This window comes from Sturnira hondurensis, unplaced genomic scaffold (genome assembly GCF_014824575.4).
Source record: "Sturnira hondurensis isolate 20B ecotype Veracruz unplaced genomic scaffold, ASM1482457v3 Scaffold0006413, whole genome shotgun sequence".
In the NCBI taxonomy this organism is placed as follows: domain Eukaryota; kingdom Metazoa; phylum Chordata; class Mammalia; order Chiroptera; family Phyllostomidae; genus Sturnira; species Sturnira hondurensis.
In genome coordinates, this window is record NW_028079044.1 from 29586480 (window position 1) to 29603941 (window position 17462).

At 40.8% G+C, this 17462-nt stretch overlaps 1 protein-coding gene across 2 annotated transcripts in view; it reads right to left on the bottom strand.

Annotated features, from left to right (window-relative positions):
- Nucleotides 1–16985, bottom strand: part of LRP12 (LDL receptor related protein 12) — a 72693-nt gene extending 55708 nt beyond the window's left edge. For both annotated transcript variants that reach the window (XM_037048370.1, XM_037048369.1), the window contains exon 1: nt 16784–16985. In XM_037048370.1, coding sequence (XP_036904265.1) covers nt 16784–16862 — 79 coding nt within the window. In that variant the 5' untranslated portion in view covers nt 16863–16985. The remainder of the gene's footprint in view (nt 1–16783) is intronic.
- Between the last annotated feature and the right edge of the window lie 477 nt (nt 16986–17462).

Sequence of the window (17462 nt, forward strand, 5' to 3'; positions counted from 1 at the left end):
TTTTATTGTTATTTGAAAAAGAGTTAAAATAGAATTCATCTCACAGTTTTTTTTCTTTTTTAAATATATTTTATTGATTATGCCATTACAGTTGTCCTATTCTCCCCTTCATTCCCCTCCACCCTGCACACCCCTCCTCCACCATTCCCCCCTTTCGTTTATGTCCATGTGTCTCAAGTTCTTTAGTTTCTGTATTTCCCATACTATTCTTGCCCTCCCCGTCTATATTCTACATACCATCTATGCTACTTATTCTCTGTACCTTCTCCCCCCTTCTCCTCCTCCCACTCCCCTGTTGCTAACCCTCCATGTGATCTCCATTTCTGTGGTTCCGCTCCTGATCAGTTTTAATATAAAGATTATATATACAGATGCATGTGTGTATACATAGCATTTAAAGCAATGGCCAGCATATGGTAAGCAGTAAATAAAAATAAGGTATTTTTATTAAGAGTTTTGAAAGTACTCTAACATTAGACCCAATAATTCTACTTTTATTGCTTAATCATAATGAGAATAAAAATTAAGATAATAAAAACTTGTTAATTACAGTATTTATAAATGTGAACATAACTGCAAACAATCTAACATTCAATATTAAAGAAACAATTTATGAAGAGAAAGTGAAAGGAAAAAATGCCCAAGATATATGTCAAGTAGTATCAATAAATGTATCAGCCCAAAATTACCATTTCTACTAGTCAAGTGTTAATACTCATTTTATTACCATCTAGGCACATTTTTATTTTATTATTTTTTAAAAGATTTTGTTTATTTATTTTTAGAGAGGGGAAAGGAGGGAGAAAGAGAGGGAGAGAAACATCAATGTGTGGTTGTCTCTTGCACGCCTGCTACTAGGGACTGGCCGCAACCCAGGCATGTGCCCAGACTGGGAATCCAACCAATGACCGTTCAGTTTGTAGGTTGGCACTCAATCCACTAAGCCAAGGCTATTTCATGTCTTTATTGACAATTTAAAGCACTTAATAGAACAGTTTGATTTGTACATATTTACTAAATCAGTATGTGCTATTTGCATTTCTTTGAGTTAATTTTTGTTTCTAATTTTATCAGCCATCCAATTCCTGTTCCTATAATTATCTTTTGTCCATCTACTGAGGAAGAAAATTAACATCTCATACAGAAAGTATCTGCATAAGTTATTTAATAGCCTCACAAAAAAACCCTTGAGGGTAGGTAGCATAAACCCAACAACCCAGCATCTTGCTATTTAGAAATCTCAGTTAATAGGAAACCAAAATTAATTCAGGAAACATTAGTGAACTGGCATCTGTGGCTCATCTATCAGCACCACAAGCAGACAAGTTCTAGTAATGAATTTAAAACAGCAAATGTACCAGGAATTAATCAGTTTGCATATAAGCTGCATTGAATTTAGGGAGGTTTCTAAGTAAAACTACAAAAGTGATATACGGTTATTAAGTGCAGAGTTCAGAACTGCCCTCTCTGGGTTCAGATCCTAGCTCTTCCGCTTACTAATTATGTGGCCTTGGCTAAGATACTTAACTTCTCTGTGCCTCAGGTCCCTTATCTTTAAAATAAACATAATAATGGTATTTAGGCTACAAGGTTGTTATGAGAAGAAAATCTGTAAGTGTGTATCTATAATAGATAAATGCACATATACATACACAAATACACAGTCACAGAACACTGCCTGGGATACAGTAACTACTATGTGTTTACCATTGTTAAAAAATTCAGTGTATAAATCTAATGAAACATGCCCTGACTGGTGTGGCTCAGTGGATTGAGCACAGGCCTGTGAACCAAACAGTCATGGGTTCGATTCCCAGTCAGGGCACAAGCCTGGGTTTAGGGCCAGGTCCCCAATTGGGGGTGGGGGGTGGTGTGTAGGAGGCAACCACACATTGATGTTTCTCTCCCTCTCTTTCTCCCTCCCTTCCCCTCTCTAAAAATAAATAAAAATCTTTAAAAACAACAATAATAAATAAATCTAACAAAACATATGACACCTGTATGATGAAAACCACAAAACACTAATGAGAGAAATCAAGCCCCTAAATGGACAGAGAAAACTTGCATTCATGGATCAGAAAACTCAACACAGCGATCTATAAATTTAACACAACTTCTATTAAAGGCTGGGCAGGATATTTGCAGATAGAAACAAGCTGATTCCAAAATGTATAAAGGAAGGACAAAAGAATTAGAGTAGTTAAGACAATTTTGAAAGGAATAAAGTTTGAGAAAATCTAAAAATGAGAAACCTGTGGTAAGTCTGTTCAAGAAAAGAACAAATAAACAGGTATTAGGAATGACAATCTTGGTATAGTCACAGATGTAGAATATACTTTTTAGAGAACATTACTTATAATTTTAAATCAAATACAGAAATTCAGATAAATTACAATATTCTAGGAAAATATAACTTAGTATTTAGCAAAACTGGCTCAAAGAGGCAGAAATTGAAAAGATAGGATTATTCCCCCAAATGACCATGCTCTTGTAGTTTTAGGGTAAAATTCTAGCAAACCTTTAAGAAACATATCTTCCATTATTTTTAATTGTATTGTAGCTAGCCCCCTAATGAAGCCAGGGAATAAAAGAATAAATAAAAAACAAATGGACAAAATAAACAAAGAGCAGGGGTAAACAATGCATTCCAGTTTGGATTCTAACACTCCCATGTACATCGGCCCCTTACTGTAATGCGCCAGAAAAAAAGCAATGTGGAGGAGCTGAATACCACTCAGATTTAATTTGTGTAATTTCATCTATTGTCATTCATATTTTTCGTATGGCCCCTAAATACGACCATTTTATCTAGTGTTTAAAGAAATTTCTGTCCCAATGCCGGAGAGAGAACTGGATGTGTTGTACATAATGAAGGCAAACTATTTAGCACTGACTATGGAAAACACAGGTGGTGTGTACTTAAAGACAATCTAAGGAATTTTTACAAGAACTGTATTTTACCCTCATTCATTGACAGCGATTTCACTCTAGTAGTGCCAACAGTAGGTTTCCCCTTAACCTCCCGCCCTTCGTACCAGAGTAAAAACACTCTTAGGTACAAGTAATCATGTCAGTGACAACAACTCTGTGGTTACTATCTTTTCAGCAAGTAAGTTTGGTCTTACAGGGCAATCCCCAGCAGGCTAGAAACACCCAACTGATGGAATACAACAGTCCCACCCTTGGACTTGAGCTCTGTGCTCATTTAGCATCTCTGTTCTACTCCCTGCCCCAAATGACCTCCCAGACCCTTCCTTCAGACCCCACTTCCCATGGGACCAATCCATCTCCACTAAGTTATCTTATTGGCTTGGTTTGGTGGTAAGGTCCATTCATAAGAAGGGATCTCTTCTTATAGACTCATCTCTTTTATCTTCCTTAGTGAAACAAAGTTTAACTACACTAGAAATGAAAGCATTTCTCCTGTCTGCAGAACAAAGTTGTCAATTCTTGCTTTCCTATCACAGCACCCACATAGTTCATAAACACTTACTCTACTTTCCTAATCTTACAGGGCAAAATAATCACAACTAAAACACTAAAACCTTTTACACTGTTCTGACCACTGAAATTGACAAAAACTACCAAAAGGTTACAAGTGTATCTAAAAGAATGGATTATCAGATAGGAAAATCAGGCAGGAGGAGAGGGATTAGTTTAGAGCACAGGGAGAGAAAGAAAAGTGGAGGGAGGAAGCAAGCGAGGACTGATTACAGGCTGACTGAGTGATCTCGTAAATATGAACAGAGTCTACAAAGTAATTAGCAAATGTATTTCAGATTAAAAGGTAATACAGCATCACCAACTTTCCATAGCCTATTCCATACATACAAAAACAGTTCAACATTAGGACACATGACTGTAACTTACTCCATTCATGGATAAATGAATTCATTTATTCAATTGGTACTACCTGGCATTAGGTTAGGTATGTTTCACTTACATAACTCAAACCAGCGTAAATACCTTACGATTGCCTTGGAAAGGAAAAAAGTTATGTGACAAATTTCAACACCCATTCTCAAAAAACTGTTAATATAGGAATCTAAGGGATAGCATAATTTGATTAATAATACCATAAAGCTGTATCAAATATCATTTAGAATTTTTTTTAAAAAGAAAGGACATAGGAAACCATTAAATTAAGACAACTACTATCAACAATTGCAGAGAATGGACCTTATGTGGGTCTTAATCCAAACAGTTTTGAAAAATTCATGTTTTATGACAACCAGGTCGTATGTACATGGCTATACATTTGATGATGAATAGGAACTGTTAATTTTTTTAATGTGATAAGGGTATTGGGCTTAAGTTGCTTTTTTTTTTAAGCTTGCACACCGAAGTATAAATCTATTAGATATCTGGGATTTGCTTCAAAATCATTTGTGATTAGGGAAGAGACGGAAGTCTAGATAAAACAAAGCTGGCCAGACAATGATCAGTTTTTGAAGCTGGATGTTGGGGACATCAGGTTAGTTACACTAGTTTCCTTATTTTTGAAAATGTTTGAAATTTTACAAAGTAGAACATTTAAAAATGTTTTTGATTATCAACATAGAAAAATATCAAAGAAGGACAAAAACAAAAAGCACAACAATAGAGAATCTAAATTATCAGAAAACCTTCTAAGGATATCATTTTTGAATACTGCTCTTTTTTTAAAAAAAAAAAAGCTCTATTAGTTCTAATTGAAATATACATACAAAAATGTACAAATTGAAAGTTTACAGTTCCACAAGTTATCACCAAAAAAACACTGCACTATCACTTAGGTCAAGACACAGAATATAGCCATCAGCCCAAAAGCTATCCTAGCACCCCTCTCCATCACTACTCCGCTGCCCCCTCCAACAGAGTGCTAGCCCCCGGTACTCTAACTTCTTGTAATCACAGAGCACCTGTGATTTAGTGTCTGACTTCACCTGGTCAACATGTGAAATTCACCCACGCTATCTATACCAGTAGTTCGCTCATTCCTCTGTTTTCCCATTACTGTGTACCAAGTTATTCTCAAAGTGTGGTCAGTGGACTCCAGGGTGTCCCCAAGATCCTTTCAGAGTTTAACAGAACACAGAAAGTTCAATGATGTCATTTCAGATTCCATGTTATACCTAATTTTTTTAAAGTTCTAGTATAGCTTCAAAGAATATTCACTTACCCAAAAAGGCTATTGAAACACTTTCTCCTTTACAACCATGTATCTACATGAAGCTAGACTTTCTCCCTACACTTCAACCAAAATATGTTACCAGAGACCAACCTCAGAAGCAGGGATGAGAAATCATCTGTCTTCTATTAAGTCAGACATTACAGTAACTTGAAAAAATGTATAGCAATTCTACTCTAATTTTTTTTGTTTTGCAAAATATGTAGCTATTTGTCATTTAACATAATTAATTTATACAATTTATGGTCATAGGTAATGGGTTTATTAGGTCATTTTAAGTATTTTATAATCCTTCAATTTTAATATCTATTTAAAAACATACATCTGTCCTATAAAAAAAGCATTCTTTAAATTCCTCAATTAGTGTGGGGTCCCAAGACCTAAAAGTTTGAGAACTACTGCTGTATAGTTTACCCTTAAGTGAATACACCAAAATGAACCCATCCATTCTTTTGCTGATGGACATATGGGCTGTTTCTGGTCTGGAACTATAACAAATAAGGATACCATGAATATTACTGTACAAGACTTTTGGTGCACATTATGTTCCCACTTCTGCTGAGTTTATACCTAGGCGCAGAACTGCTAGATCACAGGGTGTGTTTAATCCAGTTTTAATAAACACTATTTTCCAAAGTGGCTATTAAGCATTTGAAATGGGCTGATGAAAATGGGCTATAAGAATAAAATTTACACTGGATTCTGAAGACTTGGTATGAAAAATTATTTTCTATTGATTACATGTCAAAGTGACATTTGAGATACACCAGGTTATATATATTACCATTAATGTCACCAGTTTTTTCTTTTTAATGTGGTTACTAGAAAATTTATATATATAACTTACATTTGAGGCTCATAGTATGCTTTCCAGGACCCCCAGTGGATGCCTGAAACTGTGTATATTTCCAAACTCTCCATATACTGTTTTCCCTATATAGGCATGCCTCCTCACTTAGAGGCACAACTTGACAGATTCTCTTTGATATATCCGAATTGCCAGCACCACTACTCTTGTGCTAGGGCCATTACCAAGTAAAATAAGAGTTACTTGAACACAAGCACAGTGATGTGGCAACAATTACTCTGAAAATCGAGGTGGCTACTAAATGACTAATGGGTGAGTACATACGATGCACATACGCTGGACTAAGGGACGATGATTCACGTCCTGGGCAGGATGGAGCAAGAGAGTTAGAGATTTTGTTATGCTACTTAGACTGGTGCACAACTTAAAGCTTTTGAATTGTTTATTTCTGGAATATTTTACTTTATGGTGTCAAACCATGACTAACCGAAACTGCAGAAGAGAAACTGTGGAAAGGTGGGGGGGGGGGGCTACTGTATATGCCTACTGGACAGCACTGCCCATGGGGAAACAGAAGTGGAACAGGCCAATGCCAATACTGCACTTAAGAACAGTCTGAGATGCTTATGAGAAGGGCACCTAGTTTTGAGGAACTAGGAAAGACCCCCCAAAGGAGGCAACATATAGAGAAAAGCTGAAAAGCAGGCAGGAGTTAACCTAGATAAGAAAGTGGTGGAGGAAGGAAGATAAAGCCAGGCAGAGAACACAGTGTGTGCAAAGGCCAGGGGACAAGAGAAATGTGTTCAGTGTGGCAGGGACATGGTAAAAGGGATGGGAGCAGTGGGTAAAGAGAGTGACAAGGGACAAGAAAGGTACAAACTAGGCAGATCATGAAGGGCCTCCTGAGTTATTCTTGTATTTTAAGAATAGCAAACTATTGTTGGGTTTTAAGCAAGAAAGTTACATAATCATTTCTGTACTTTAGAAAAATCACTCTGGCGGCTGCTATATGTGATATGATTGAATCAGGACAAGACTAGATTGAGTCAGGAGTAGATGGGGGCTGTAACAATAATGTAGACAAAAAATAACGGACCGCCACAAGAAATAAACAGCAGTAGAGATGTGAACCTTAGGCAACACCACTACTTTCAAAGTTTCAGTTCCTAGGAATACCTCCTTCACAGAGTTATGTCAACACAACTTGGAATGCAGTGAATAAGGAACCTGGTTCAGTGCCAACGGCTCGATTGTGATACAGCATGGCTGTGAGGAGGACCTGGGCCCAGCCCACTCCGGGGAGATAGCTCTTGTCCTTTTCCAGGCTGGTCAGCTTTGCTCTGCTCCAGGGAGACATTTTCGCTGTTTCTGCTCAAGCTGGGGAAATGCTGTCTGGGGTGGAAAGGGAAAGTCCGCTCTCAGACCCAGAGAGGAGCTGACTTATATAGATAGAAGTCTCCCCAGGGCCCTGATAGGTCTGTCCTCATACAAATGAGGACTCCAAATTCTTGCAGTTTGATTGGTCCAAAAGGCACTGTTGTCCTGATTGGTCAAAATGGAGCCAGTCTGATGTAACTGATGGGGCCTATAGCTATGCAGCTTCAATTGGATGGGGAAAGCCTGGGTCCTACAGGTTGAAACTGGATTCCAGGAATTCTTTGTAAGGGCTGGCTCAGATGGCAGAAACACAATGCAGGCAGGCAGTTCAGTGCAGGCTTCTCCCTGAAGTACCGTTTACAAGGCTGCTGAGCTGTTTTTGTCTGTTTAAATCTGAGCCCAGTAAGCCACCAGGCACCCTTTTTAGTAGGTATCTTCTTTCTCAGGGTCCACAGTTATTTCAACAATTTAAGCAACACAATTTTTTGTAAAGGAGTTCTGTGTTCTAATTCTTGGTAAATGATTTTAAGTGTCATTAGAATAGGCAATTATAATTTCAAGACACTGAATTCTATTTCAGAATATACCAGATACAAAGATTCATCTTTTCTTTAATTCACTAACTTAAAACCTAAAAGATGCCTTAACAATCAAGAGAGTCAGATGAGAAAGGATTACTTTCTTTACCTTATATTTGAAAGATAAATTCCAACAACTAAACATCTTACTATGCTCCAATTAATCTCAATATTAAAAGACTGGTACCATTTCCCATTTCTCTAAAAACTGAAATGTAAGCGAATTAAAGGTAGGTATCATGTTACTCTCATTCAATGGTAAACAAATGAGAATAAAACAACGTAACTTCTTAACAATAACCCACAACCTTCTGACCAACTAAAACAATGTAACTTCTTTACCAAACCAATAGCAGGGCAGTGAGTTACCAAATACTTCAGAGAAAACTAGAAAACTGTCACCTTCATTTCTTTTAAAGTTTCAGGACCTTGTAAAGTTACATCTTCTATAAATAAACTATACAATCCTGGGGAAAGGTTAAAGGTCACTTTACTTTTCTAAAATGTCTGAAAGTCTCTAATCAATGCATTCTTGACTCTTCTAAGACATAAAGCAATCTTTAATAGATCACTTAGTATAAGTCATTTAACGTGGGCAAAAAGTCCTTAAAATCTATCTTTTTTCCCCACCCTTTATTGCCTGCCTGAAATACTCTTAAAATACTGTAGAGGTTAGGTTCTGTACTTATTTCACTGACATAAATAACAGTCCTTAGAGCTGGGTTCTCCAGAGAAGGCTCCAGTCTCTCCCCTGTAACTTAGGTCCTCACCCTTCTCATCCTGTGTTGCACAACCCCTCCCCACAGCAGAGTGTCTCTCCCCTCTTGCCCTGACTGTTCTTAGACTTCTCCTTGTTGGATTATGTAATAGGGGCTTAACTTCCTAAGGGTCTGAGCTGTTCTGCTGTGGAAGCAGAAATCATTCTCAGTCTCTCATCCCTTCTCTTCACTGTTACCTGATGATCTCAAGTTTGATTCTTTAGGGACATCATCTTCCCACCTCCAAACCCACAGACCTAAGTACACTTGCACCAGTATCTTCTCCTTCCTTCTCGTGACAAGAGAGAAAGAACTCCCCTTTTCCCTACCAAAAGGACAGTCCACACTCTCCTATTTCCACTATTACTATGTTGGCCCAAGCTTCTGTGTCTTTCACCTGGAATATAGTCCAAACCTAATCATCATCCGATCTCTATCTTGCCTACTTTGTAACAACCCTCCCCACAGTGGCAAAAGTGACCGTTTCCAAAAACAGAAGTCAAATTATGCCACTTCAACCTCTTTAATAATTATACTCAAAATAAACGCAAACTCTTTACCTTGGTTTTCCAAGATCCGAGTTCCTGCCTAGGATTCCATGTTTACCTGCCATTCTCCCTATGACCACTGTGTTCTAGCCATCACGATCTTACTCATTTACCTGCAGCACACCACCTCCTACACAGCATCTCTCTCGTGATTCTGGGTCTTTCACATGTTGTTCCCATGTGCAAGGCTCTCTTATCCCAATTGTAACACGAGTAGATACTATCCTTTAGGTCTTACACACGTCTCAACAAGCACGCCTTCCTCTAAGTACTCTGTGTCTGTTACTCTCTCTGACCCTTGTTCCTCTAGAGAGCTTATGACAACGTAGTCACTAGACTGTAACCCTGTGAGGGCAGAAACTATGACTATCATGGTGCTTTACAAAGTGCCAGACATAAGAGCTCAATGAGTATTTGCTAAGCAAACCCATGAGTGAAGAGACAGGCAGGATTAGGTTGCAATTTTGGCTCTACTGCTTCCTAGGGTTTACTCCTAAGTCATGACTTCTCTGACTTTCCATTTCCTCTTCCATAAAAAAGAAATACCTTATATAGGATACCTAAGTGAGACCTAATGACGATCAACTGGCAATGATTAAAGACCAAGCACAGTATCTGAACTGAATTTGATGTTATAAACCTAATTTAATAAATGCTAGTTTCCTTCCCTTCTTTCTATAGCTTAAACAGTAAGAAGTCCCCAAGCTAATTTAGTATTGCAACTAATCTGCACAGATGGATATATATATATATATATGTACATACATATATACATATACATACACACACACATATATATGGCATCTACTTAAAAAGGCAGATGACATGCATCTGAACAGATAGGTTGGTAATTTGTATTTGCGGGATCTGATCCTACACCTTAGAAAATGGGAATAAGTGTTGTACATATATCTCTTACTAGTCACCCTCCCCCAAACGGTAGTAGGGCAGGATGGTGAGGAGATAAAGAGGAGAAACAGGAAAGAATGGTGACTTTAGAAACTGGAGATCATTAAATCAACTCCAATTCCTAAGTTTAGAACAACCCTCATTTATCTATATGACATGCAGCAAGAGCGAGAATTACTCCCACTCTGAACTTCTGGGACTTCTGGTCAAGATGGCATCACAGGTGGATATGGCTTGCCTCTTCCTATAACCACACCAAAATTACAACTAAAATATAGAACAACCATCATCCAGAACCATCAGAAGTCGAGTTTTATGGAAGTCTAAAAATTACAGAAGTAAAGAAACCACGACCGTCCAGACTGGTAGGAGGGGCACAGATGTGGAATGGGCTGGTGGTCCCTTACCCATGTGTGGTGGATAAAAATTTGGGAGGGATGTCTTAGAAGTGAGGAGTCCCAGATCTATACCAGAGCCCCCAGCCCAGGAAGATAAGTCCCCACAGCTTCTGGCTGCAAAAACCAGTGGTGACTGAGTGGATGGAAGAAACTGCTGGAGCCCCAAGCAGTTCCTCCTAACCCCCACACACACTCACCTACTCAGACTCATTCCCTCAAGCTCCAGCACTGGGGCAGCAGCTTGAAGGGCACCAGTGGCATAAAGGGAGGAACTGAAGTGTCTGGCATCAAGGAGAACAGAGGTTGTTGTCCCTTTTCTAAACCTCCCCCCCAATAGAGCTGGCAAGCTGGTGCCATATCTGACACTTCATTGGCCTGGCTAACACTGTGTGACCCGCTTTGGAGATTCCCAGAGACTCTGCACCACCCAACTTACTGGCCCACCTAAGCTGCTTTTCCATATGAATGGCTGGTTTTAGCTCATGATTCACAACTTCCTAAACCCTATCCTGCACAGCAGATTGGCCTGGGTAAATCCCTCCCATTGATCTGCCAATAGCAACCAAGGCTCAACTATAAGTGGAAAGTGTACTCAGCCCACACAAAGGGTGCACCTCAAGCAGCCAGCTTGGGTGATAGGGGAGGCTGTGCCACTGGACCCTATAGGACACCTACTACCTTAGGCCATGCTACCAAGACAGGAGTCAAAGCAGCCCTACCTAATACATAGAAACAAACATAGGGAGGCTGTCAAAACAGGGAGACAAAGAACATGGCTAAAATGAAAAAACAGACCAGGACGCCAGAAAAAGAGCCAAATGAAATGGAGATAAGCAAATAAAGATATCTGTTCTGAACTCTAACAGATATCGAATTCAAAACACTGGTTATACGGATGCTCAAGAAACTTAGTGAGGACCTCAACAGCACAAAAATGATCCAATCAGAAATGAAGGATACACTAATTGAAATAAGAACAATTTACAAAGAAACACTGGTAGAATGGATGAACCAGAGAACCAAGTCAATGATTTGGAACATGAGGAAGCAAAAAACAACCAATTAGAACAAGAAGAATAAAAAAGAATAAAAAAATGATAGTATAAGTAGCCTTTGGGACACCTTAAAGAGGTCCAACATTCGCTTCATAGGTGATGCCAGAAGGAGAAGAGAAAGAGCAAGAAATTCGAAATCTATTTGAAAAAAATAATGAAAGAAAACATCCTTAATCTGGTGAAGGAAACAGACATGCAAGCCCAGAAAACACAGGAGAGGCTCAAACAAGATGGATGCAAAGAGGCCCACTCCAAGACACACCAAAATTAAAATGCCAAAGGTTAAAAATAAAGAGAGAAGGACAGAAGCAGCAAGAGAAAAGCAGTTAGTTATCTACAGGGGAGTTTTTATAAGACCATCAGCTGGTTTCTCAAAAGAAACTCTGCAGGCTAGAAGGGATTGGCAAGAAATATTCAAAGTCATGAAAAGCAGGGACCCACAGCCAAGACTGCTCTACCCAGCAACCCCATCATTTAGAATCACAAGACAGATGAGCTTCCCAGACAAGAAATAACCAAAGGAACTCATCATCACCAAACATTATTATATGAAATGTTAAAGGGACTTATTTAAGAAAAGACTAAAATTATGAACAATAAAATGGCGAAAAATAGGTACCTATCAACAACTGAATCTAAAGAAGAAACTAAGCAAACAAGAAGAACATAGACAGAATCACGGCTACAGAGAGTGTTTGATGGTTGCCAGATGTGAAAGGAGTGGGGGAAGGTGCGGGGATTAAGAAATGCAAACCGGTAGGTACAGAACAGCCATGGGGATGTAAAGTGGAGGAAATGGAGTAGCCAAAGAACTTACAGGCATGACCCACGGACATGAACAACGGTGGTGGGACTGCCTGAGGGAGTGGGGGAATACTGAGTGAAGTGGGGGCAAAAGGCCAAAATCAGGACAACTATAATAGTATAATCAATAAAACATAATTTTAAAAAATTTAAATAAATAAAATTCTGCAATAAAAATGTTCTAATTATTTAAATTTGTAGGTCTCATCTATATTAAATGTTTATCTCCTTTTAAAATCTTTTATTCATTAAATTATATCATTGATAATATGCAAGAAAAAACAACAAACCCCAGCCACAAAAACATCTCAGATTGAAAACACAAAAGGTTCTCTTGTTTCCTCATTTTCTTGATAAGCTTTAAGTTTTCTAACCACAAAAGTCAGTCTTTTCTTTCCAAACATTTTCTAATGCATTTCCAAACAGTTAACTAATGCGAACTGCCAGCATGACATCACTCTTATGCTTTCTTCAGAGACTGTACTTTCTATAAACCACCTAAATCATGTACCACACCTCGTTCGAACCTCTTCCATCGCCTTCCCGGAATGTGGTCGCTCCTCTGAAAAGGTCACTTGCTACTTTCTGCCTGATAACCACCTAGAAGTTTGTGATATGTGCTGTGTACCTTCATGGTCTCTGTAGGCTCTGGATATAACTGGGATTATAACCCCCTGGAAGAGTGTATGTTGAGCAGTTAATTCAGTTTTACTGAACATATTTTAGTTGATCCAGCTTGACTTGTTTAGAAGAAACTGGAATCAGGTTTAGACTTTTTTCTCATGCTCCAGTTATTTCTCCTGTCTTTCTAAAATTGGAACTTTAAGTCTATCCTCAAACTGAAAATGTATCAAAAGCTACTGAATGGTCTATAAAATTCATGGGAAAAGATTTGCTCATTAGATATAAACTGTAAGAGTTAAAAAGAATATCTTATGCTACCCAGCATATATTGTAAAACAGTACCATGCACAGGAAAGACTTCTGACTATAATAAGCTGAAATCCAGTTTAAAGGAGATTTCATCACAGGTCAGCCAGTATATGCCAGGAAGAGTTCTAACTGGTACCAAACGTTCTGGCAGTAAGTAACCAAAACTAACCTTCTCTAAGGTTATTGTAAAGGATACACAAATACAACAAACATTTTAAGTTACATTTTAAATCTTCGTGTAGGGCAGTGTTCTTCAAATTACAATTACAGATTGCAATCTACTAGTGGGTCCAAAAATCACTTAATCAACCCAAACCAGCCAAGGAAGACAGGAGGAGTGAGAGGTTAAACAGAATATGAGATGTTAGGGTGCATCCCAGGTAGTGAGGGTAAGTATTGCTTCATGAGGTTTGTTTTGTAGGCCGTGAGTAATTTAATATACACTTTAGGAGGGTTTGTGAAAAGAAAAGTTCGAATACACTGATGTGGGAGACAAACAGAGGGAAAAAGATGGAGCAATGAAACTGTTAACAGTTACCAAATCATTGCTCTACCAAATAACAGCTTTTGCGGAGAAGGAGACAGTTTTAGAAACCTCCTTACATCTATTAAAGCCAGACATCCTTACTGGAATTATGAAGAACCTTCACCTTGTACAGCAGGCCTAAAACAATGTCCAGCAAGGCTCACGGTTTCCCCCACCAATGTTATTATCCCCCAAACTTTCAAATCAACCTTTACTTTCTATCAGCTATCAGGAACATTCAAAGTAGCAGCTCCTGAAAGGCAATGATTGGTCCTTGAACAATTACGTCTAGAGAACATTAACAGTATTCCCTATCACAATTCAGAGTTTCAAATAAGGCTTTGGTATTCAGAAAAGTAACTTGGAGTATAATAGTCACATTATTCCACTAAAATGGTCGCATATAATAGTCACACAGTCCATTAAAATGGCCATGTGAAGAGACTAAACACCAAAATAAAGATTTTAAAAAAGAGGACGTATGAAATGTTTCAAGGATTCAAGGTACAATTTAGAGCCATTTAATACTGTAGGTAATAGATAAGAGTTACTCTGAAGAGCTAGTTAATTGGAACTGACTAAATACTGACCAATGAACCTCCTTTTCTTCACTGGGTCTACGTTAAGAGTTACTCTGAACGCTTGGTTGTTTTAACAGAGCTTTCTAATCATTTTTGAAGCCACTTAAAAAAACAACAGTTGATGTATAAGGGACAGTATCATACACGACAGCTATTTTAAGGTGATGGGTATTGCTCAGTATGAACCCACTACTCATTTTACAGCTAGTGCATATTCAAATTAAACCTCACTAGTATTATGGAAGCACCCCTCCCCCATAGTATTATTCTCTATATAAACCCAATATGGTGGGAGAAACAGAAGAGGACAAAAACCGCAGCTATAAAGAGAATTTCCCCAGTTGCAGGGTAAAGGGCTCCTTTAATCTCTGCTCACAGTTTAATGTTCTGCCGGGCTCACAACCTCCTTTTTTCTTATACTTTGAAAGTTCTTGTGGCTTGAGACATCAACCCTTGGCAAAATCCCTTGCTGGTTTTATAATTTGGTCCCACATTGTTGGAAAAAGAAGTTTCAATCTTTGCCTCCTAACAATTCCTCCCTAAACACAAATTCCAAAACCATAAACCTTTGATAAGCACCCATCAGAAAGTCGTTTTGTTTACAAATACAAAAGAATGTACCGAGACAAATTATGGGGCTCATGCCTCTTATGCCTAGACACAAGAAGACTTTTAGTTCAAACACTACACTAATGACATTGGTTTTAATGACAGAAGAGCAAAAGAACTCATTTATTTATCCAGACTGATCAGACATCACTAAAATTCAGGTCTGATTATAGTTGAGGATAAAGCTGGACACTCCTAATCACCTTAGATTAAAGAGCCTCCTCACTTTCTTCTCTCTCCGGGCCATTACTATACCCAGAGCAGAACTGTACTCACCTTCAGGCTAGAAGACACAACATAACAGCTTATTGATTTCTCTGGTGTGCACCCACACCCACAAGTCACCAGGCAAGTAGGGATCACAGTCACTAGATGCAACTCACAAAAGTCATGCGCTGGGTTTTCTGGTCACACACAGGCACACCACTGGCAATTATCACATTAAATGAGGGCCAAACCTCGCCCCTCACCAAGAATAATAATGTATCAATCAGCTTAGGCAGCAATACATTCTGAGTCATGCCCCCAAACTATTTCTTGGCTGTCAGTTAATTTCATAGTTCATTACATTCTTCATGTGTAATTTCCCGGGTTTTAAAAGTTACTATCCCATTTAATCCAAGAGACAAAATGCTTTGAAAAGGAGTTAATACTAGCTCATGAATTACATGTTGACCAAACTCGATCGCCACTACCATAGGTATTGTGTTTGTGGCAAATGACTTAGACTTTTTACAAGTAAAATTTAACCGTGGAAGGGTAGCTTCTGATTATTTCCTTCTGGAGAAATCAAAGCACCACTCCAAAAAGTCAAGGTTAACAGCGGCGCTTTCTGAAACACCGACCACGATGTCAGATAAACTAAGAACGGTTAAGTCAGTAGTGGAACTCAAGTCTCTCATACAATGTTCGGTCTTTCCAATCAGTTCCTTAGATCTCGTTCGGACCCTAGTGAAATACAAAGCTTAGTTCTCCCCCACCATCTTCAGTGTTCTCTTAACCTCCAAGGAATACAGGGTAAAGAACCCAATCCACAGATTGGAATAAAGCGACAGTTACAGCATTAGCGGGCAATGATGGATGAAATGACAAATGAAACAGGGGTCGGCGCAGACACGTTTGCACCCAGAGAGAGCAACTGAGGTGGGGCTGGAAACTATTTTCTGGCCTTCTCCCGCGTGGTGCTCCGGGGGCAGGAACAGGATCCCGCACACCCGGGAGCAGAGATGCGAAGAGAGCAGTCGGCTGCTTTTCCAGGACTAGGGGAAGGGGGGGCGGGGGTGGCTGCTGCGGTGGGAATTTCGCTGGGAGAGAACTTCCTAACCCCGAGAAAAGGTCGAGGGTTGGCAGGACCGTCCCGGCAGCGGCAGGGGCGACTTCCCCTTCTTTCTCATAGTCGTACATCGTTGTGTGGGTAGGTCGTGCAAGGGGCCCTCCAACCCAGGTCGGGAAGTCCGCCGGCCACCCCCCTGCTCGATTGGGGCTCCCCCCGGCCGGGCGCCCAAGCCCCTCTCCAGCACCCAGAGGGTCTGGAGGTGGGCAGGAGTACGAAAGCATCTCCGCACGGGGCCACCCCCTGCCCTGCATCTAAGCCCTCTCCGGGTCTTTGTCCCGCAGGCACCCAGGGTCTCTCCCCGGTTCTCCCGGGAAACCCCTGTCCTGGAGGCCTGGGGCCCAGGGTCGCCCCAGCTTTGTTCGGTCAGCGGGGCTCGGGGGCGCGGACACCTACCGTACACCCCGGCGAGGAAAAGCAAGACCAGCGCAGACCTCCACCTCGGAGACTCTTTTGTGCTCCAGCGACGGGCCATAACCACGGCAGATGGAGGGAGCGAGGCGATGGAGGAGGAGGAAAAAGAGGAGGAGGAGCTGGGGCCAGACGCTGCTGCCGCCGCCGCCGAGCCCCCGGCTGCTCCCTGCACTCTCCGCGGCGGGAGGAGGAGGGGAGGGGCCGCTGCCCGTGCTGCCTCCCTCCTTCTGCCTTGCTCCCGCCCCCACCCCTACCCCTACCCCGAGGGCGGCGTGAGAACCCGTGCGCTGGGCTGCCCTCCCCGGGGCAGACAGATAAGGCACGGGCTCGAGGCGAGGCTGCCGCGCCAATCCGGCCTGCCGCGGCACTGGCTGGCTGGCGCCGCCACCCGCCAGACAGTACGCGAGCCGGCAGCCGCGCTCATCCGTGCGATCGGCAATCCCCTGGCCGGCCTGCCTTGCTCCCCAGTCCCCTTCTCGCACAGCCAGACTCCCCAAGTCTCGGAGCGGTTTCCCTGCGACTGGAGCTGGATGAGCAAGGCAGTGCCAATCGATGAGCGAGCGTGCGAACCCCGGTCCCCCGGTTCCCCCGGGACTCGGAGCGAGGCCCGCTGCGGAGCTCCGCCGAAGTCCCGGCCTCCGCGCAGCCCCTTCGGGTGGTG